Source organism: Podarcis bocagei (assembly GCF_964188305.1).
Source record: "Podarcis bocagei genome assembly, chromosome: 17".
Lineage (NCBI taxonomy): Eukaryota > Metazoa > Chordata > Lepidosauria > Squamata > Lacertidae > Podarcis > Podarcis bocagei.
The window spans coordinates 42397209-42420266 of NC_138143.1; the positions used below are offsets into that span (position 1 = coordinate 42397209).

Sequence of the window (23058 nt, forward strand, 5' to 3'; positions counted from 1 at the left end):
GGATAGGGTATTAGCACCTCCCTGTTCATTTCCACATGTGCAGTAAAGAAAGAGGAAAGGCTGTATATGATATAATCTCTTAGACTCCTAAGATAATAAGAAATTTGAGTTTATGTTCCTCATTATTAAAACGGGCAAATATTTTCTAGAAGTTCTTCTGTGTGCTCAGTTTTTTGAAGATATAATGCATATCTTATGTGGCTTAGCAAACTTTCCCGAGGTATCTGTTCTGCACATATTTCTCCCCCCAAAAAATATGTAATGCCATTATTGTCTGGATTGCATTGGCCTATAGTTGCAGGGTATCATATATAGATGGCATTAAGCAGTGGTGAGAGACTTGTAAATGCAGACAGCAACTGAACAGTGATGTTTTAGTTCTTCCACCGGATTCTCTGGGCCCCACAACGCCTCCTCTTGACTCTTGAGCTGCCAGGTCCCACTTCTTCAGCTGCCAAAGTCTGTGGAGCCGGTGGGAGAAACAGGAGCACGATTAGAGAAAGAAATGGGGCCAAAGGGAACCTGCTTTCTGGTTTGTTGGCTTAACTCTTAAGAAAAACCAGGAGCCAACTCTAAGAAGTAGGAATCAGTGTCTGGCACAACAAGACTTTTCAAATTATTGACTGTAGCATTGTGGGGGGTGAGAAGAGATATATTTTATACTCCTTTCCAGGCAGCAAAATGCACAGGTTCTCTTTGATTTGGCTGATAATATGCATAGGACTTCAGTACATCAATTTACATCTATATCGTACTTTCTGAAATGTCATCTTGAAATGCAACCTATACTGTCTCAGCTAAGCCTACATACTTATAGCAAACTAATTCTCCAAGTGATGGTACTTAATGTTGCCACAACGACACCATTCTCATGCAGGCAGGAGGAATGAGCAGGCTTAGGGAAGGCCAAAGTACAAAAACGAAACCCCCAGCTCAATGAGAGCTGAGCATGAACAGTGGATACAGAACACCGGCTGACTGTTGAGCGCATAAAACTGGAAGGAAGGGGAGTGGGAAAGAACATGGGTGTTCCACTTTGCAACATAAGTCTCAGTTATTCTTCTTAATGCTCTCCATTAGTTCTTGGTCTGGGATAGCTCAGTTGGTAGAGCATGAGAGTCTTAATCGTAGGGTTCTGGGTTCTAATTCCACATTGGGCAAAAGATTCCTACATTGCAGGGGGTTGGACTAGATGACCCTCGTGGTCCCTACCAGCTGCCCAATTCTATGATACTCCCTTTGCAAATTTCCTCCAAGTAACGTATGAAATTGTTGAACCATAGGAATAATCTGGGAACTCCACTTGATGCCTTACACTCATGAACTCATTTTGATCCCTTTTCCCAGCCCTGCACCTACTTTCTGCTAACTCCTCTTCTATATTTCTCCACATTTTAAAAATGTGTCATAGGATAGTACATTACAAATCCTGCTAATAATAATAGCTCCTAGTAATCCATGCGAACACCAAGCGTGCTCTTTGGGCTAAACAAAATTACAGAGAAGTAGCGATAATCATCCCATTTTCCTCTTGATGGTTATAATTGGTTTATTACAGTGCTGTGCTGAAACCTTTCCTCCCATTTCTCAGAACATTTATGCCCCTACAAAAGAGAGTTCTGGTTTTCGTGCCTCACGCACATGTCGCTGTAGAGTTTTTCAGAATATTGGTGGATGTGGAGTTAAGCTGGCCTCAATCTTCCTTAGTTGGCTGACATTAATACATGTTTTCCTTTCCATTAAACTTTTCTCCTGTGTCTCCTGATCAGAAAAAAACCCATGTAACCTCATGGCACTTCTCCATGGCTTTTCACTGAAGCAGAGCAAATCAAGGAGCATAGTGACTGGAAACTTGAGAACAGTGTCCTCACTGATTTTGTTCTTAAGAGAGGTCCTCCACCCCCTTTTAAAAAATATTTCTGCGCTGTTACTTTTTGAAAGAAGTAAATTTCATATTAAATTTACTATATGCTTCATGTGCGTTTGTTAGGATGCACGCTTTAAAGTTTGTTGAAAGAAAAATATCCACAATCCTGCTGAATTAAAGAAAAAAGAAAGCTGGGCCCTGCTATAAAATACTGCCATCTCTCCCTGACATGCAGATGCTTACCTGAACCTGAGGGGACTGAAGAAAAGTTAGCATCAAAGGCAGGAGTCCCTGCTCTAATTTGGGTCTTACTTCCTGTGGGGGAAAGCTTCCTTTTTTAGCGTTTGAACATTTTAAAAGGGCAACCGGTTGGTTTTCAAGTCAATGGAGCATGAGGCTTCTGTGTGCAATTGAGTGCTTGATTTGACCTAGAAGGGTGTCCAGGGGGACAATTTAGCCACTGCTAGCCTGAAATATAACAGTGCAGGGCTGCTAAAACCTTTCTGCAGTCTCTCTCTCTCTCGCTGTCTCCCAACAACCCTTAAACCAACAGCCTAACCTGCAATGAGGAGATAAAAGCAACGGATAATAATGCACAGTTCTTGTAAGCTGCTCCTTCAGCTTCGGCGCAACCTGCAGTAGGGGTCCAGTACCTCATGGCAACACTGTGAGGTTTTTGTAGGCCGGGGTGGGTAGAAGCTAGATTGGGATTTATCAGTAGATAGACTGGTAGATTGCCAGATGATTTGCGAAAGATAATCCCAAGTTTCCAACTCCCAATGGCAGACTGAGGCAGCCATCTTGGGCAGCAGAATCCCAAAGGGCAGCAATGGGTTCCGGCGAGATCTTGCTGCCCCGGCCACTTCTCCTGGCTTCTCCCATAGCCTGCTACCACTGATGCTGCCAGAGAAGCAAGGGGAAGCGGACCTCTTGCGATCCCTTGCCTTAACCCAGAACCTGCAGCCACGCAACCCCAGTAAGCCTCAGGCAACAAAACAGAACAGGCCATCCCTGCACAATGGTTGATTGATGTTGTTGTTTAGTCATTTTGTCGTGTCCGCCTCTTCGTGACCCCATGGACCAGAGCGCGCCAGGCCCTCCTGTCTTCCACTGCCTCCCTCATGCTGGTAGTTTCGAGAACACTGTCCCACCATCTCGTCCTCTGCCGTCCCCTTCTCCTTGTGCCCTCCATCTTTCCCAACATCAGGGTCTTTTCCAGGGAGTCTTCTCTTCTCATGAGGTGGCCAAAGTACTGGAGCCTCAGTTTCAGGATCTGTCCTTCCAGTGAGCACTCAGGGCTGATTTCCTTGAGAATGGAGAGGTTGGATCTTCTTGCAGTCCATGGGACTCTCAAGAGTCTCCTCCAGCACCAGAATTCAAAAGCATCAATTCTTCGGCGATCAGCCTTCTTGATGGTCCAGCTCTCACTTCCATACATCACGACTGGGAAAACAACCAGAGCTTTAACTGTACGGACCTTTGCTGGCAGGTGATGTCTCTGGTTGAATTATAGTGGCAGCAAAAAGCTTCCCTCTTGTTCTCCATGAGGCCACTGAAATCAGGAAAGCTTGGGAAAACAGTAATAGATTTGCATGTGAAAGGATTTGTGTTCAAGCTCCATGTCTTACTGGAAACGACTTCCTCAGCTGCATATGTGCTCCAAGTACCTCATACTGCAATTCTGAAACCGCCTTCCTGAACCGCTATTTTGCACCTGGCTCCAGTTGATGAGTCTCAGAGTTCTAGTGAAAAATTCTGCAAGCCTGAAGTCTTTTGCAAACCATTCAGAGCCTGACCTGAGGTAAATTGTGAGCATTACATTGCCGGGCTCTCATAGGCACTCTCTCTCATACACACCAGCCCCATGAAACCTGCGACATGGGGAAAGGGAGTTGTGCTTCTTTTAGCGGAGGTTTGTTGCTGTTGTTCCATACTAAAGTAAGAACTGAGTTGGAAAGAGCAGAAGCTCTTATTTCTGGTTTGGAGGTTGTTTTTAGGACATTCAAACCTCAGCAACATTAAATTATTTCTCCGTTGGTGTCTATGGGCAGCTCTGTCTTTTCCAGCCCCAGGAGACATTTAAATATAATAGCTTCTCACTCCAGACAATGAAATCGTTCTTTCTGCCCTTTGTGCTTAGGGTTATCTGTCCTCCTGTTCCCACCACCCCACTCTATTCCCCTCTCCTGTCCAGTTCTCAGGGGGTTTTCCCTCTCAAGTGTGCCATTCCCACCCACCCACCCCCATAGAGGCTCAGATTGTTAAGACACTGCAACACCCTTTAGCAGTGCAGACACGTTTGCTAGTTTTGCATCCCGGCTACCGTTGCAGCTGATCTCCTTGCTGCCCCCCCCCCTTCACATCTTTGAAGAATGGCCCAAAAGGCCTTCAGTCTCTTCACGTTCTGTGCCATTGAGTTTGGCAGCGGTTCCCCTCCCCCTGGAATTTTTTTTCTTGAACGTGTGAGCAGCTGGGGGTTACCCCTGGTTCAGTCAGTAGCTCTCCCTTGCGCGGGAATGGTGCTGTTTTGGCTACATACGCACAAGTACCGGAAGACTTGAATCAGTATTAGTATAGAAACATGTGAAACGCTGCAGTAAAATGGAGTGGAGCTTGGAGTGCTTCTTTCCAGGGTTGCACATAGCTGTCAACTGTGCCTTATTTGGCGGTAAAGTCCCTTATCCCAGTGCCGTGTCCCGCTGCTGTCCCTTATTGATGATGTCCCTTAAATTTCCCGGGTTTCAAAGGAAGCAGCTCCTCTCCCTCCCTCTCTCCCTGCCGGCCAGGGAGGAGGGAGGCTCCAGCTGTGTTGCTTGGCTGCGTTGCTCACCCAATAAGGAGTCTAAGAACGACTGGGGGGTGGAGCTTGCATGCCTTGTGCCGATCAAATCGGCCGCCTTGCCTGGGGACTCGCCTTTGCTCAGCGCTTCCCAGCGGAGAGGTGACGGTGGTTTTCCTTGCTGCATCCCCTTTGCTGGGTTGCTGCGCTGTGGGAACCACCGCTTGAGGCTTTGTTTGGCTGTTAGCTGGGCTTTCTGCCTTTGGCTCGGAGGGGCTCAGAAGTTGAACATACCTGTGTTCAGAAAATCCCTTATTTTGGCTGCTGATCCCTTATTTTCGAGGCTGCTGGTCCCTTGTTTTCAAATCTGTAAGTTGGCAGCTATGGGGTTGCAGCCACTCTGTTGTATCCCTTTCCCCCCAGTTTTCCTCCAAGCCTTAATCAGTATTCCATGCACACTGAGTAGACCCAATCATCTTTAGGCTGTTTGAGGTTTCTCCCTTCCTTTGTGTTTGTTTGTTTGTTTGTTTGTTTGTTTGTTTGTTTGTTTTGAGGTGAGAGTTCTTAGGGGGGGGACTCATGTGTACCCAATCCCAGTAGCATCAAATCCTTATTTTTTCCCACTGGTGTCTATGGGCAACTAACTCTTTATTCAGCTCCTGGGGTATTTAAAAATAACTTCTCAGTGTTTACCAGGTTGTGACCTAGATTGTTTTTCTTCCTGCCCTTTTATCTGCAGATCTGCAGATATCTATTCTCCCCTTCCAAGCGTTCCATTCTATTTCTCCTTCCACCCAAGTGTTAAGGTCTCCCCCCCCACACACAGACACACACATCTCAGTTCTGTGCCACTGAATTATTATTAGGTCATTGGAGAAATACCGTATTTTTCGCTGTATAGGACGCACTTTTCCCCCTCCAAAAATGAAGGGGAAATGTGTGTGTGTCCTATGGAGCGAATGCAGGCTCCTTGGCTTCAGTGAGAGCAACGCGAAGCCTCCGAAGCGCAGAGGGAGCACTCCCTCTGCGCTCCGGAGGCTATGCATTGCTTTTGCTGAAGCCTGGAGAGCGAGAGGGGTCGGTGCGCACAGACCCCTCTTGCTCTCCAGCCTTCAGGCATACCCACCTGAAGCCTTTGGAGTGCAGCGGGAACTCGCGCTGCGCTCCAAAGGCTTCGGGGTTAGCTGCGCAAAGCCTCCGCAGCGCAGCGGGGTGAAGGCACCCCGCTGCCCTGCGGAGGCTTGAAAGGCTGTCTCCGAAGCCAGAACAGCGAGACAGAGCGCTGCGCAGCGTCTCGCTGTTCTAGCTTGGGGATGCCGGGGCTTTATGGGAAAACCTCACACAAAATAAGTCTGCCCCTGCCAGAGGGAGAGTATAACAGGGCCGTCTACCACCAGCTATGAGAAGGTTTCTGAGGACTAAATGCTGATGTTTTTATTTAGCCAGTTTGGAAGAATTTGTTACTTGAGAGGCAGGATATGAATATTTGAATAAGAATAGTGATGATGAAGCATGAGACTTCTCTGTAGCCGATTGCACAAAATAACGCTGGTCGGGGCAAACCTTTAGTCTTAGTCATTTAGTATTTTTCATTCATTTCATGGCTGTTCTTCATACTTTTTCACTTTTGAGGACCATGCATATCAACTCCAAACATGTTGGTAAGCCTGTCAATACCAATGGCTCTTAATCAGCTGCTTTGTCTAAAATTCTTCATTTCTGTGAGAAAATATAACTTGGGAGAAGTGGTAGCCCAAAATGAAATGCCATCCATGGCAAATATTCACAGGTGCAGAGGTCATATGTTCTCACAGGAAGGGAAAAGAAAATTGAAAAAAGTTTTCCTTTCTCTTTGGATGTGTAATATAGACTTTTCTTTTTTATATACCCATGCCAGAAAGCAAAAGAAATTACCTAAGTGCCAGTTCACATGTAATTTAAGTAATACTGATTTTCAGTCATAAATGTAATTGCCCATTTATCTTGCATTACAGTACTTTAGTTTGACGTTGTTGGTGAGCATCTCAGAAACAAATCCCTTAGGTCCTCAGTGTGTGTTAAAATGTAAAATTGCCAGATGTCATAGGTATACAGAAGCAATGGCTACTTTAATGCTTTTCTCTTCGTGTGCGCATGCAAAATCAATTTTTGAAGCTGAAAAATGGGTTTTCCTTCTCATGTCTATTGCCATTTGATTGCTTAGGTGCGTAAAGAATATGGGAAATGCCTGCGTACGCATTGCTGTAGCGGGAAAAGTACAGAGAGCTCCATTGGCTCAGGGAAAACATCTGGGTCACGGACACCAGGACGATATTCCACAGGCTCACAGGTAAGTAGTTTCCTTTGGCTTGAAGGGGGGTCTGGAGAGCTTGTCATGCCAATATAGTTTAGCGCTGAGGCTTAATCATTATACCTCCATCCAGTATCTGAGAACCTAGCTCTGCTTATGGTTATGACACCGCCAGGTTGTGGTTGCACTATAATGGCTAGAGGGGAGATCATTTGAGTTGGATGTGATATTCTCCACTGAAGATGTCATCCCTACCACCCATAATGTGTGGAATTACTTCCCCCAAGCCATGTCATCATCACATCAAATCTTCTCATCACCACCTTCCCACACAATTGACTGTCACTTTCAGGTGAGTTGAAAAATATGACCTGATGATGATGCGATGATCTAGAGAACTGTTTCTAGAAAACATTTTGGCACTGTTTTCACACCCTCCCAAGTGTCCCTATTTTCCAGGGACGTCCCTGATTTTAGAGAAACTGTCCCGATTTCTGATTTGATCCCGGAATTTCCTACTTTTCCTTAGGATGTCCCTATTTTCATTGGATAAATGTTGGAGGGTATGGAGTTATTCGACCCCTGAGCTGTCTGAAGCCAATCCTGCATAAGGAAGTTTTCTTAATGCTTAATGTTTTATTATGTTTTTATATATGTTGGAAACTGCCCAGAGTGACTGGGGCAACCCAGTAAGATGTGTGGGGCATAAATAGTAAAATTATCATTATGGAATGGGATGTCCCTATTTTCATGGGAGAAAAGTTGGAGGGTATGTGTTTTGGAAATCAAAGCTGCTTTATCCATGTATAGCTGTCAAAGTCCTCAGGTCAGGCCAGGGTTGAGAGCATTGTTGTGAAGCAATATATGCATTTGATGAAATATATAGTTTATTAATCCTCCTTTCCTGGGGCCCAGCCCCCACTCCTCTTATAACTGCTCCAACAAATCCTAACTCTAACTGACCCTCTGTGTTTATCATGAGCAGATCTTATTTTCTGGTACTTGACCCTGGGAAATCTATGTCCACATGTTATATGCAACCTGAAATTTCGTTAGCATTTTCTGCCCCACTCTTTTTTAAAAGTAAAATATCTTGCGTGAGGATGAGCAGGTGCATCTCTCTTTTTTAGCACATATCTAAGTCAATCCATGCACATTCACTCTAATGTTCAGCATGCCAAATGACATACTTCATTCATTTTTGAATGATTGGGAACATAGAGGACCATTAGGTTTTTCTAGTATCTTTAAACACCCACTTTACTTTTAACTTCGTGTAGGTCAGGCTATGAATACATCAAACAATGGATAGAAAAGAGCCTTCAGAAATGTTTGGACCATGGTAGAGAAATTCAGGCTGTGATCTTTTATTTATTTATAAATTTTACCCTGCCCCATGGCTACTTTGAAGAGCATTATTCTACTCAGCCCTATTCCAGGGTGGGCATTGCTCAAACACATTGTAAATTTCAGAAGCATTTAAAGAAGATGAACTTTTGATTGGTGGAGATTACTTGGGAGGAACTGGGTCATAGGTGGGAGGGGCGAGAAGGGGTTTACTAAGGATAAAGAAGACTTGCAGACCTTTTACACACATGCAAATTGAATTGTGTGTGGCAGGGATTACATGCTATCGAATTTGGTTTCACATATTGTTCTCTCTTAAGAACAGACTGCCTATTGACTGAAAGCTCTTTGTTACATGGAGTTTGCCAAGCTACCATAGGCTTCCGAAAGATCTCAGTCCAATGTGCTGGTCTAGATATCATTTCAGATTCATGGACCAGTATGCAGTTCTCCATTTTGGTATTTTAATTCAGACCTATGAACCCATCAGAGCACTATGCAAATGCACCATGATAGAGTGGCAGAATATTTAGATCTTAAGATTGAAAGTGCTCATTAGTCTGCAGTGCCATGAAGTTGGTGCTTCAGGGGCTGGCAACTAGTGAATCTATCAAACTGAGAAAGATTTCCTTCCGCTACGTATCTGATTACAGTAAGAAGTTAGAGAGAAGACATAAATCTTCCAGATCTTATAGGGTCAATAGAGTCTTTGAAGGTAAACAGGGGTCTCTTGAAGCCTTAGAAATTGGAAGATATTTGAACCAAAAGTGTTGTAAATTTGGGAATAAGAACTCAAAATTATTGGCCTCACTTTGGTCTATGAAATGGGAAAGGATTTAGGACCTAAGGTGTCAGGGATTGGCAGGTGTCTGAATAGTATGGGATAGAGGCAGGAGACCGGGGGAGTGACTCAGGAGAGTGGACCAGCGATGGATGGGGTTTGGTGCTATCTGCAAGGCAGGAGCCAGGACAGGAGGAGGAGGAAGAGTCAGGGCAGTCTGGGTAGGAGGAAGGCACGCAAGATGTGGTGGAAGAAACATATATGGGGGAAGAATGGGAGTCAGATCACTTGAGTCAAGTGTGGCATGACATTGATATTACTGTACTCCAGTTTGAATGGTCCACATTCAGGGTAATGGTAATGCTCTGTTGATGGAAATGCAATGAAAGGTGTACCTACTGGCACCTCCATCTTCTGGGAACAGGTAGTTGTAGAGATTAATGTCGTCACAGGGCACAGTGTGGTTTTGGGTTCCTAAGTTAGGTTTATTATCTCTAGTTGAGGGAGCAAGTGCTGACGTTTTTGGAAAACTTTTAATAGTTTCATTGGTAGCAGCATGCCTGGTTATTTCATTGGGCTGGAAAGATGCTTCATCAATCACTTTAGAGAACTGGTACAGTGGTACCTCGCAAGACGAATGCCTCGCAAGTCAAAAAACGCGCTAGACGAAAGGGTTTTTGGTTTTTTGAGTTGCTTCGCAAGACGATTTTCCCTATGGGCTTGCTTCGCAAGACGAAAACGTCTTGCAAGTTTGTTTCCTTTTTCTTAACACCGTTAATACAGTTGCGACTTGACTTCGAGGAGCAACTCATAGAACACGGTGTGGTAGCCTTTTTTGAGGTTTTTAAAGACTTTGGTGATTTCTGAAGCTTTTCCAAAACTTCCCCAACACCGTGCTTCGCAAGACAAAAAAAATCGCAAGACAACAAAACTCGCGGAACGAATTAATTTCGTCTTGCGAGGCACCACTGTACAAGAAAACCCCTTTCTTTATTGCAATTTCTGAGAAAATCATTAATTATTTGTGCACCTTAAGAGGACAAGCAGAACCAATGTGCAATGTGGAATTTTAGGTTGCCCATGAACGATCAACCTTTCCGGTCTCTTATAACCCATAATATGAATGTGGAGAAATTTGCAACAACTTGTAGATTTGCATATATTTGTACATTTCATTCAATGTTATTCTTACTTTACCCCCTGATCGTATAGTTTCCTTATTTGAATTCAGACAGTGTGTATTTGTCTTTGGTCTGTGTAATATAAAATCTAACTTACAAAATTATTTTTAAGTATTTATAAAATTTATTTTAAAAAATACTTAAATATTGCTAATATGTGGAAGGCATATAAGTGGTGGGCAGCAAATACGAAATCACAATAAACATAAGTAAAATATAAAAACATTCAATGTCATAAGGAACTGGACAGTCTTCGGGATGTGGAGATGGTAGTAATATACAGAAATGCCCCTATTTTGATCTCTGAAATGTTGGAGAGTCTGCCATTTTCCTCCTCCTATTGGTGGATTTAAATCCTATTTTCAGGCGCTGCAGTGGATTTTTGCCCCCAGGCGGCTTTTGCACCTATATTTAATCAGTCAGCCTGGTGCTTGAACTGAAATCTGTCCACCTCCATCTCATGTTTTTGCAACACTCTGGGGGTTACATACCCTTCTTTGAAAACTCTGACCTTAGCTTGTTTACTCTGAGTTACTGAGAACACACTCCATTATCTGCTTCTAGTGCCAGGTTTAGCTTTTTATGCAGTAATGCCCAGAAACAGATTTATGAAGGGCAGTTCATATAAAACACTGCGGCTTACAACTTAATCAATAGAAAGGAAACACAAATTCAGTCTGTGCTGCTAATAGATGTAATTATATCTGACACCTCACCAATTTAGCTTTGAACTAAAACACACAGGGAGTAACCATTAAATTCTTAGTAAGGCTGTTGTGATCTGCATCTGTGTAATAGAGGCAACATGCTCAATTCATACCCAAATATGTCAGCTGAGAGATGTTTCTTCTGGTGTCTGGAGTGGCTGTCACAGCACAAACACTTATCCCAAGCTCAAAGTCTCAGAACAAATTCAAAGAAGCTGGGCCCTAAAGACAGTTCTAAAATGCCTTAGATAAACCAAAACAGCTGTGGTAAGTCACTTCTGCAAGGGAACAAACGCACAAGCCACCAGAACATTTAAATGGCATCAAATGTTTGTGAGAAGCAGGTTTTGCAAGGAACTTAAAGATAGTAATGAAGGTCTATCATGGCAAAGATGATCCAGAAGGAAGTTCCACAATAATCGCCCTTTCGAAGGGCGTATGGGGCATATCGGGAAGATCTTAAGAAGGAACAGTTGTGGATCTTGGGGTCTCAAATTGCCAAACTTGGGCACCCCCTCTGACTTTCCATTCTACCTCATAGTTGCAGTGCCCCCGAGGCTCCACGCCCAGTTTGACTGGTCACACTCCCCGAAATCTGCCCCTGCAGGGAAGGGAGTCCTTCAGTCAGGTTGTTGGTATCTTGGAATTGTGCATTGTGAGCTGGCTTAGATAAATTTTAAATAGAAAAGTGAAATATAATTTTAATTGATACTTTATTAGAACAAATTTTTATTTATAAGGATATAAGTAATAGAAGAAAAGGGTGGGGAAGTGTGAGAAATAAAGGCGCAAAAATAATACAGTAGGTAAAATCAGTACATTTCCCTTCATTGTTCTATAGAAATAAATGGTGTTATACTCCTAAAGCAAATGTAGTTAATCATAACATACTACATTCTTTATAAACACATTCCAGATTTCACTAGATTCGTCCAAAGAAAGTCTATAATCAATCTGTTCATAAGTTGCAAGTATTGTCTTTTCATTGACCCATTGATTAAAGCAGGGGTCAGCAAACTTTTTCAGCAGGGGGCTGGTCCACTGTCCCCCAAACCTTGTGGGGGACTGGACTATTGGGGGGGGGGGTGAACGAATTCCTATGCCCCACAAATAACCCAGAGATGCATTTTAAATAAAAGGGCACATTCTACTCATGTAAAAACACGCTGATTCCCAGACCGTCTGCGGGCCGGATTTAGAAGGTGATTGGGCTGGATCCGGCCCCCGGGCCTTAGTTTGCCTACCCATGGATTAAAGGGAATCTTATTTTCCTTCTTCCAGTTCATCAATATCAGCCTCTCTCGGCCAGAGCCTTCTCAGCTTCTGAGACACCCAAAATACTGGAGCAGCTGTATTTGAAACTAAAAAGCTACTGATCACTTTTTATAGATATTTCTTATCCATAAATAAGTTTGAAATGCAGACTTTATGTGATATATATATATCTATAGATAGATAGATAGATAGATAGATAGATAGATAGATAGATGGATGGATGGATGGATAGATAGATAGATAGATAGATACCGTATTTTTCGCTCTATAACACGCAGATTTTTTCTCCTAAAAAGGAAGGGGAAATGTCTGTGCGTGTTATGGAGCGAATGTGTGGTCCCTGGAGCCGAAAAATAAGGCAAAAATCAAACCGCGCTTCAGGGAGAAGGGAGCTCCGTGATACAGGAAGTGGCTGCTTTCCTGCATTCTGCCTCAGGGTCTTACTGCCCGCCCTCTCTGTTTCCTTGCTGTGTTTGCTCAAACGGAACAAAGAGCAGGGGAAGCCCCTCCCCTCCAGGCAAGTAGAGAGGGAAAGCAGAGCGTCCGAACAAAGAGCAGGGGAAGCCCCTCCCCTCCAGGCAAGTAGAGAGGGAAAGCAGAGCGTCCGAACAAAGAGCAGGGGAAGCCCCTCCCCTCCAGGCAAGTAGAGAGGGAAAGCAGAGCGTCCGAACAAAGAGCAGGGGAAGCCCCTCCCCTCCAGGCAAGTAGAGAGGGAAAGCAGAGCGTCCGAACAAAGAGCAGGGGAAGCCCCTCCCCTCCAGGCAAGTAGAGAGGGAAAGCAGAGCGTCCGTCCTTCTATCCTGTCCCTGCTCCGGAGGAACAATGTTTGTGAAGGGAAGAGAGACTACAGGTTCGGCTAAAAATTCTGATTTGACTTCCTGCTTTTTGTTTTTGGAGACACACAGCATTCAAATATGCTTTCTTCCATTTAAAAGGATGAAATCCTTAAACAGTGGCTGGCTTGTGTGGGTGGGTGGGGGGGAAACTTTTGCCTTCCTTTCCTCACGTTATAGCCCTCTCCTGCATTCTTAGCCTTCTGTGTTTTTCCTTCCTTCCCCACTTAAAATGTGGTTACAAAGCATGGATCCACATGGATCCTCAGGATCTTTGCATTGGGTCACCCCAAATTCACCATCAGAGCACACAGCATGTCCATGGCTACAGCCTGCCCCCCCCCCCAAAAAAAATCACGCACCCACTGTTGCCTGGGGCTGCAATGGTGCAAAAACGTGGTTACAAAGCATGGATCCACATGGATCCTCAGGATCTTTGCATTGGGTCAGCCAAAATTCACCATCAGAGCACATAGCATGTCCATGACTACAGCCTGTCCCCCCAAAAAAAAATCACGCACCCACTGTTGCCTGGGGCTGCAATGGTGCAAAAACGTGGTTACAAAGCATGGATCCACAGGGATTCTCAGGATTTTTGCATTGGGTCACCCCAAATTCACCATCAGATCACATGTCTGTGGCCACAGCATGAAGCACAAAAATGATACGTCCACTGTTTCATTCAGAATATTTTTTCCCTTGTTTTCCTCCTCTAAAAACGATGTGCGTGTTATGGTCAGGTGCGTGTTATAGAGCGAAAAATACGGTAGATAGATAGATGATATATAGATAGATAGATAGATAGATAGATAGATAGATAGATAGATAGATAGATAGATAGATTAAATAAATGCTAGGAGTTACACCAATCCATCCCAGGTTAAATATTGTCATGAGCAGAGGTCAGCAAACTTTTTCAGCAGGGGGCCGGTCCACTGTCCCTCAGACCTTGTGGGGGGCCGGACTATAATTTTTTTGGGGGGGATGAACGAATTCCTATGCCCCACAAATAACCCAGAGATGCATTTTAAATAAAAGGACACAATCTACTCATGTAAAAACACGCTGATTCCTGGACCGTCCGCAGGCCGGATTGAGAAGGCGATTGGGCCGGATCCGGCCCCCGGGCCTTAGTTTGCCTACGCATGGTCATCAGTATAGAAGCATCAGACACTTAGGAATTTTAGCTGCATGTTGAGGGGGGAAAGGAAGGTGTGATCTTGCTGCTGGGTTTGGACTCCAAGTTGGACCCAAAGTCTGTTAGCAATTCCTGGATCTTGCCAGAAAGGAACCAGCCCATATGTAGTATTCTGGACTTGCACCTTTTGTATGCAAAATTTTACATAAAATAACATGGTTCAAATCATACAATTATCATATTTAAGAAGCCGTGAAGTTACTCCAAAAAACTTAGGTTTGTAGATATGTGAGATGTATTCTGTCAATAATAAAAATAGCCCAATTATGAACAAGTATGTTACAGAATTTCCTCTCTCTTTTATCCTGTTATTAGAGAAGATTAGAAGAGATGGCATGCAATTTATTTTCCCACTCAGCAAATGTGGGAATATCTGTGACTGTCCGAAATTTTGCACAGACATTTCAGGCTGAAGGAATCATATACAGTGGAACCTCAGTTGTCTAATATAATCCTTTCCCAAAGACCGAAAGGTTTAACAACCGAGGCGCAATGACCGGTCAGAAAATTCAATGAGAAAATTGAGAAGCTGTTTGACTTCTGAGGCGCGTTCAGAAACGGAAGCAATTACTTCTGGGTTTTCAGCGTTCGAAAACCGAAACATTCGGTTAATAATAAACAGAGTATGTGCTTAGTGAAAGTAAAAATATTAAGAAGTCCAAAGAAAGATGTAACCCGCCCAGTCGTCTTTGCAGTTACCACATTAATCTTCTGCTGGCATTTCCAGATACAGAACATCACATGCCGCAAAATTATCTTATTCCTTTTTACATTTCCAGAATGAGGTTTTATGTTCCTGTAATCTTATATATTTTATGGCTACATTATGTAGTTTATTACTCTACCTTCTAGTCATGCACTTAAAAAACAATTCTCTCATAGTCTAGAACATAACAAGGTTTTTTCACAGTAATTCTAAAACTATTCCCAAATATAAAAATGAGTAATTTCATAAAATGCTGCCTTGCAGACAATCATAACTCTTTACCTTTGATCCATTTCTTCATGAAAACTCCATAAAATCTTATATATTCTAGGAACAAGATTTTTATCTAAATTGTTAACCCTGATCAGTTAATTTCTGAATCCGACTTTAGTGACGGGTTGACGTATGGTGATGGCGGCTCATTCATCATAGTGGTGTTATCGTTATATAATCCGATTTTCATGGCCCTGGTTTTGATAAAACCAAAAAACATAGCACATATTGTTCATATTATAAAGGAACCCAGTTCTCCACTGAGTTTAAAATTCCCGCAAAATATTAAAGCTGCTGTTGATGACTTAACTTGACTACTTCTCTTTCCAAATTTATCCTAGATTCTAAGCAAATTTATACTCATGAGATGCTTAGATTGCGTTTCTCCCTGCCAATAGCAAGAGATCTGCTTTGCACCATCCGTGAGTTCTTAAACAGCCTTAAACATGAGGTTGCAAAGCAGCTCCATTCTGTATGAGTCCACTTCACATAGCTGTTCAAATGTATAATGTGTCCCACCTAGAGAAAAACCAGGTTTTTCCCCGGTTTTTTCCCCAAAGCCGTTCCCACACCCCAGTAAAACTTGGGTGGAAAGTGTGTGGAATATTCAAACTATATCAAACTGGGTTGTTGTTTTTTCATTTTTTTCGGGGTTTCCCAGGCCTTCCCATCTCTAGACCCACCAAACACCCTGGACTTATATGCCTTTGCTTAACTTGGCTCAGTGTTCTTTTAGCCATTACTTTTTTAAGGGAGGAATTCCCATGAAATTTCAGGTGCATTCACACAGAACCTCCATATTCAGAGGCATGTATTTCTGAGTGCTTGAGGCAGACAAGAAGTTTCAATGTATTGAATCTTACAGTTGAGTCACTGTTCTCCAGTTGCATGACTGGAACACTGACTGTACTCCTGTATGTAGGGAATGGTACATTTCTGGCATCTAGGCTACCCTTAGAAGCTAATACAGTTGTACCTTTGTTTTGGAACAGCTTCGTTCTCAGATGTTTTGGCTCCCAAATTATCGAAACCCGGAAGTGAGTGTTCTGGTTTGTGAACTCTTTTTGGAAGCCGAACATCTGACAGGGCTTCTGCAGCTTCCGATTGGCTGCAGGAGCTTCCTGCAGTCAATCAGAAGCAGTGCTTTGGTTGTGCCCAGAACTCACAAACTTTGATTTCTGAATGTTTTGGAAGTCGGACTCACAGAACTTTCTGGGGACATCCCTTTCAGCTTTTGATCCAGTCCCATGAGTGATTTGCGCTTTAGTATATAGTCTGCATTTTAAGGCTTTTAAAATAGAAGATCTATTGATATGATAGCCATGTTCAAATATATAAAAGGATGTCACATAGAGGAGGGAGAAAGGTTGTTTTCTGCTGCTCCAGAGAAGCGGACACGGAGCAATGGAGCCAAACTACAAGAAAGAAGATTCCACCTAAACATTAGGAAGAACTTCCTGACAGTAAGAGCTGTTTGACAGTGGAATTTGCTGCCAAGGAGTGTGGTGGAGTCTCCTTCTTTGGAGGTCTTTAAGCAGAGGCTTGACAACCATATGTCAGGAGTGCTCTGATGGTGTTTCCTGCTTGGCAGGGGGTTGGATTCGATGGCCCTTGTGGTCTCTTCCAACTCTATGATTCTATTGCTGTAGGGCATCTTTGTGAGCTTCTAGTTGGAATCAGGATTCTGGACAAAGCAGATTCATGTTCTGCTATATGCAAGGGGTGACTGACTACTACACGCAGTTCTCACTACTGAATACAGCGCATTCTCAGAAAATCGTCACTTAGGCAAGAGTTTGCATAAAGAGTCAACCATTTCCATTATTTCCTATGGGGAAAACTCTAATGTGTTCCCAAGCACCTAATTTTGACCACAAAATGATGGGGGAACCCTCTGAAACCTTGCAAGAAGCAAACAAAGAAGGGGAAAATGCTCTTACTTGTCTGATCTCTCCCCTCCCTCCCACCATGGTTTGTGGCAAAACAGATGCTGCAGACCAGCAAAAAACAGAAAGAAAGGCCTGTTTAAGACTGCTTATTTGTTTACAGTACTGCACACAGGTCCAGCTATTTGGATATCTGACTCTGTGATGTCTATAGCAAGGTTTGGGTACCAATTCCTCATGTTTGGATAAGTGAATTTTCATACAAGAAGTGTCTAGATAGCGGGACCTGCATGTATATACAGGTGAATAGGAGTTGTACTCAAAACCATCTGGGAAGCAGAAGGCTGGCAAAGGCGGCTGTAGATGCTCTGGTTGAGATTCACTTTCTGCCCCTTCCTTTTGCCCTTCTCCAGAGTCGCATTCGCAGGATGTGGAATGACACTGTCCGAAAGCAGTCGGAGTCATCCTTCATCACTGGTGATATAAACAGTTCAGCGTCACTTAACAGAGGTAATTATGGACTTATCAGATATGTATGACCTTTGTAATTACTAAGGAATCTAAACGGCAATGCTTTGTCGACCTTGAAATGTGCTGCACCTCGTTCCTTTGGATTAAATTATGTCCATGGAGAATTTTAAAAAGTGCTTTATGCACTGTTTTTCATTAAGTGAAAATGATTTTTAAAAAATGTTTATTAGTTTTTAGCATGTGTTTTCACAAATATTGCTGCGGTTGCAGCAGGGATTTGGGGGGGGGGAGTGCGTGGATGAGGCGGGGAGTGAGGCATAATATTTCTATAGTCAACTTCTGGTGCCAAGAAATGGAGGTTGTCAGGCTTCATTGCTAGCAATGAAATGGGCAATTATGGAGTGATATAGTCTGCTAAGTGTTGTTATCCCAGGTAAAAAGCAATTTGGAAGGCTTTGTAAAGGTGAAAACCTTCTGCATAATGTGTGCCCAGACCATCATCCTCTGTGTCCAAAATGGATGCCTCTCAGCTCTCCAGAGGACTGTGGGAAATTCTCTGCTTAAAATGTGATGAGGAGAACCAGGCTCAAAATTGGGTTCAGAAATCTAGGGAAATAAAATGATCTATTCAGGCCCAACACGCATCCTGCCACATCCCTGATGATCTGGCAACACTCATTCTCAGTGATCCTTCCTCCTGATACCTACTCTGCTGCTATAGCAGCTGAAATGGTGGAATAAAGGAAAGGGAGGAGGGCTTTCTCCCCTCACTCTTTTCTGGCCTACCACAGGCTTCCCCGGCTGCATGCGAGGTGCCAGGAGCCCTGGGAAATGATATTTTCCCAGTGCTACTGACACCTGTCAGTGATGCTGGGAAAGCTACTTTCCCGGTGGTCCTGGTCAACTGCTGATGGAGCCACAAAGATGGTAAGTGGGACAGGGAAGGGTTTTGAGTAGTGGCAAATCAGCGCAGAAGGCAAAACCATCTAAAAGCTCTTGTCATTGGGGGGGGGGTCAAAAGCCAAGTGAGGGCAAAATTCACCACTGCTGCCCAGCTCTTCTCCCAGCACCCGCCAGCTGCCATTTCCTGATGCCCTCGGGAATGATGAAGTTGAGTCTCTCACATTAGCCATCCTTCTCACTCCCCGCTTTTCGGGTGTGCAAATGAGGGCGTCATCACTTAACCTGGAGAGATGAAGGTTTTTGGAGAGAGGATTGATAGTGTTCTTTGCGTTGGATTAAAATTTGAACCAGATATGAGTTTTTGGCACCATAATCCAGCCTCATCTTTGAAATGAGCATTACGAGCTGAGTGGAGTTGGATTTCCAAGCTTAGAAATTAGGCAGCAGCTGAATAGTGTTATAAGAAATGCACGTCTTTGGAATAGTTTTATCACCTTTGTCAACACAAGCGCGAAATGTTTAGCAAAGGCAGTTGCCTCCTAGCACCAGATTGCGGCTCGAAGATCCCATCTGTTAACAGCTCTGAAGCAACATCAAAAAATATCAAGAGGCAGCTTCTCTACATTGTTCCTCCTCTGCCCCCTCACACTCATCCCTTCCAATCTTCTGGAGCAAATAGGCTCCTTGTTTCGCTCTGCAACACTTGAGGAGGAAAAGGGGGAATAGGAGAGCCCTCTCTGCTTCTCAGAGAAACCAGGGGTTAGGTGGAATCTTCAGGTTGTCATCTGGCAACCCTACTCTTTCTATAATTTCAGGGGGGACCCTAAAATGTGTTGTTGTTTTTTCTGGGCATCATATTGGAAAATGTGTGTTAGTCCCTTTCAAGGCAATGCTTTGGTGACCCTCATGTGCTTTTTCATAAACATACCCACTGTCAAATTAAGGTGAAAGGAAATATAGATAATTTAAGGCTACTGTGGATGAAACATGGCCAGAGGTGAGAGGATTACACACTCCTTTGGAAGAGCAAACCACTCTTCCTCCACCAACCTTAAGCACATTTACACTAAGAGAAACCAGTCTCAGATTGGTGATGCTTGTGGTAGCTCCCAGCAGTTAAAATATCAAATACCAAACATAACACAGCACAAGTTAGTGACCATAAACAAAGCAAGAACACAATGAAGCTGATCAGGCCGGTGTGTGGCAGGAGCTTTGTGCTCAGGAGGGGGGAGGACAGAGGCAGTACCCCCCCACACACACACACTCCTACTTCCCTTGCCAAGGTGCTGTCTACTTTCATTTGTTTTTGTTTTTCACATATTTTTATTCAGTTTTATAACGACAGACAGACTGCAGGAAAAGAAACAGAAGATAGGTTGTCACAGCTGCCAATAAGGAAATGCAGTACGCAGCTATGTAATCTATTAAATCAAGAATAAAACATACCAAGAGGGAAAGGATGTGTGGTCTCTAGTATTTGCATAGGAGTCCACGGTCCAAATCAAAACAATTACCATTTGTTTTTATTTCAAAAAAGAAGTTAGGCAGCAAAATTAAGCTGTACGAAATCCAGACGTTCACATTCACCTGTGGTCCCTGTTGCTCCTGAGCCACTTTGTATATGAAATAAAATTAAACCAAATAGCAAAGCATTGCTCTCGAGGACTTTGGCTGCTGGGCACTTTGAACTTATGCAATCCCCCCGCCTCTTTCAGTGGTGAGGTATCACAATACAGTCGTACCTTGGTTTTCGAGCAGCTTAGTTGACGAACAAATCAGCTCCTGACGCCGCAAACCCGGAAGGGACTGTTCCGGTTTGCAAACTATTTTTGGAAGCCAAACATCGCACGGGGCTTCTGATTAGCTGCAGGAGCTTCCTGCAGCCAATCAGAAGCCACGCTTTGGTTTCTGAAAGTTTTGGAAGTCAAACGGACTCATGCAACATTTTCCACTCGACTTCCAAGGTACAACTATCCCGGTAGTTTTCACAAAAGCAACTGCTGCTCCTGGCGCGCACTGTATAGAATAGAATGATGTATCTCCCTTGTTTATCACAGCATTCCATGTGACATGCCCCTGTGAACCGCAATAAAAAGTGGGAGGGTCTTTAGTGATGTGTACGGCATAGACTTTCTTATTTTTTTTTATTCAAGTACATGCATGCATACACACCTTCCCATCTCCGCAGACAAGTTAATACAAGTTAATGGTGCAATCCCTCCATTAAGAGGCTGGATCCAAAAGGAAATACTCTGTAGTGGAATCTGTTCCCCCACCAGAAGGAACCCTGTTATCCCCAGCGGTCCCTGGTAAAGATCTTCTCCCACCGCTAGCATTTTTTGGGATATTTAGCCAATCTCCCCCCCCCCCAGTGTGAGTTAATGAATAGATCATTCCTCGACCTGGCCACAGTGATCCATGCGACGGTCACCTCCAGACTTGACTACTGTAATTCGCTCTACGCGGGGCTGCCCTTGAAGCTGTCCCAGAAACTCCAGCGGGTGCAGAATGCGCAGTGAGGCTCCTCACGGGGTCTCTGCCATGGGAGCATATTCACCCAGTGCTTTTCAAGCTGCACTGGCTCCTGGTGGAGGACAGGGTCAGATTTAAGGTGCTGCTTTTGACCTTTAAAGCCCTTCACGGCCTAGGACCCTCGTACCTACGGGACCGCCTCTCCCGGTCTGCCCCACGGAGAGCCTCAAGGTCCATAAATAGCAACACCCTAGTGGTCCCGGGCCCTAAGGAAGTTAGATTGGCTTCAACCAGAGCCAGGGCCTTTTCAGCACTGGCCCCAACTTGGTGGAACGCTCTGTCTCATGAGACCAGGGCCCTGTGGGATCTGATATCTTTCCGCAGGGCCTGCAAGACAGAGTTGTTCCGCCTGGCCTTGGGCTTGGAGCCAATTTGATTCCCTCCCCCTCTTTCTTTTTCCTTTCTCCTCCTGTGAAGAGGCTGCATCCTAATGTTTTAATGTTGTATTTTAATCTTTTTTTAAATTGTATTTTAACCAACTTGTTTTTATTATTGGTTGTTAGCCGCCCTGAGCCTGGCCTTGGCTGGGGAGGGCGGGGTATAAATAATAAAAATTATTATTATTATTATTATTATTATTATTATTATTATTATTATTATCCTTTTTACTTGCATGGAAGGGGAGAGAGAAAGAAAGCCTTCACTGGCTGCTGCTGGTGGGGAAATCACACCCAAAAACCCATACACAATAATTCTCTGGGCCCAAGGATCCCTGGTGGGAGGTGTTGCCTTTTCCTGCTCAGTAAGGGCCTGGGCTGGGCTGGGGAACTGTGCTCCTGAGAGAAGGGCATTAAATTCCTGCAATGAGGTGAGCTCCCATTGCTCGGTCCCTGCTCCTGCCAACCTAGCAGTTTGAAAGCATGTCATGCGCAAGTAGATAAATAGGTACCGCTCCGGCGGGAAGGTAAACGGCGGCTTAGTCCTGCTGTCCACATGACCCGGAAGCTGTACGCCGGCTCCCTTGGCCAGTAAAGCGAGATGAGCACCGCAACCCCAGAGTCGGCCACGACTGGACCCAACAGTCTGGGGTCCCTTTACCCTTTACCTTAAAGAAGTAGCGAGGCTGCAACAGGTTGGGGAATGTATGACATGTAAATCACGGGGAAGTAAAAGTACAGGGGGGCGAGGACAGAGAATGCTAATGGGAGCGGACCCAAGCTTTTCTGAAAACTCTCAATCCCTAATATTTAAATCTCCCTTTACATGAGCTGTGGCCTTTATCAAAATGAGGCAGACATTTTTTATATATAAATCCCCCATGCTTTCGGTAACTTTTTCTTTAGAACCGAACAGGTTAGGAAAGGTATTTGACTGTGTCCACACATTTCACTGTGCACTTACTGTGTTTCCGGTGCTTGGATTTTATTCATCAAAAATGCACATGTACCCTTGGTTTGGAAATACTACAGTTCAGTAGAATTGTAGAGTTGGAAGGGACCCGCTGGGTCATCTAGTCCAACCACCTGAAATGCCGGAAAGTCAGCTAAAACATCCAGTTTGATGCAGTTGTTTCTCAACTCAGCTTCACACTGATTGGTCCTTAAGATGGTCCAAGGTGTCTCCAGTCAAGATGTGAACACCTTTGCATGGGGTGAAGACATTCCTGCCCTATCCACTCCCCTTGGTGTGCACACAAACAGAAACTGATCTGATACTAATTAAGATATGTTGATGTGAACAGCTGGGGGAAAGGGAAGCGATGTGAAGCACACTGGGGGGAAACCACAACTTCAGGTTTATCCTGACTTAACTGGTGGTGATATGAACACCCATTTCGTCTGAAGGAAGCACCAGTGGCGTAGCGTGGGGGGTGCCAGGGGTGCCAGCCGCACCGGGCACAACTTCTGGGGGGGCGCGCTCGCTGCCTCCGGAGTCGCCGAAGAGCCTCGGGCGCAGGCTGTAGCTGGCAGCGGCTCTCAGCGCTCGCCGCGGTCCCCGCGCGTCAGGGCCACGGAGGGCGCGCCAGGCAGCCCCTCCTCACCGACGGGCAGCGTTCGCCTGCGGGGCTCGGCCAGCGCGCTGGGCT

The 23058-nt window shown here is 44.4% G+C and overlaps 1 protein-coding gene across 22 annotated transcripts in view; it reads left to right on the forward strand.

The window, feature by feature from the left end:
- ADGRL3 (adhesion G protein-coupled receptor L3) overlaps positions 1-23058 on the forward strand; it is a 548667-nt gene that overhangs the window by 465283 nt on the left and 60326 nt on the right. For all 22 annotated transcript variants that reach the window (XM_081176098.1, XM_081176093.1, XM_081176095.1 and 19 more), the window contains 2 exons: positions 6850-6975; positions 17537-17633. In XM_081176098.1, coding sequence (XP_081032224.1) covers positions 6850-6975; positions 17537-17633 — 223 coding nt within the window. The remainder of the gene's footprint in view (positions 1-6849; positions 6976-17536; positions 17634-23058) is intronic.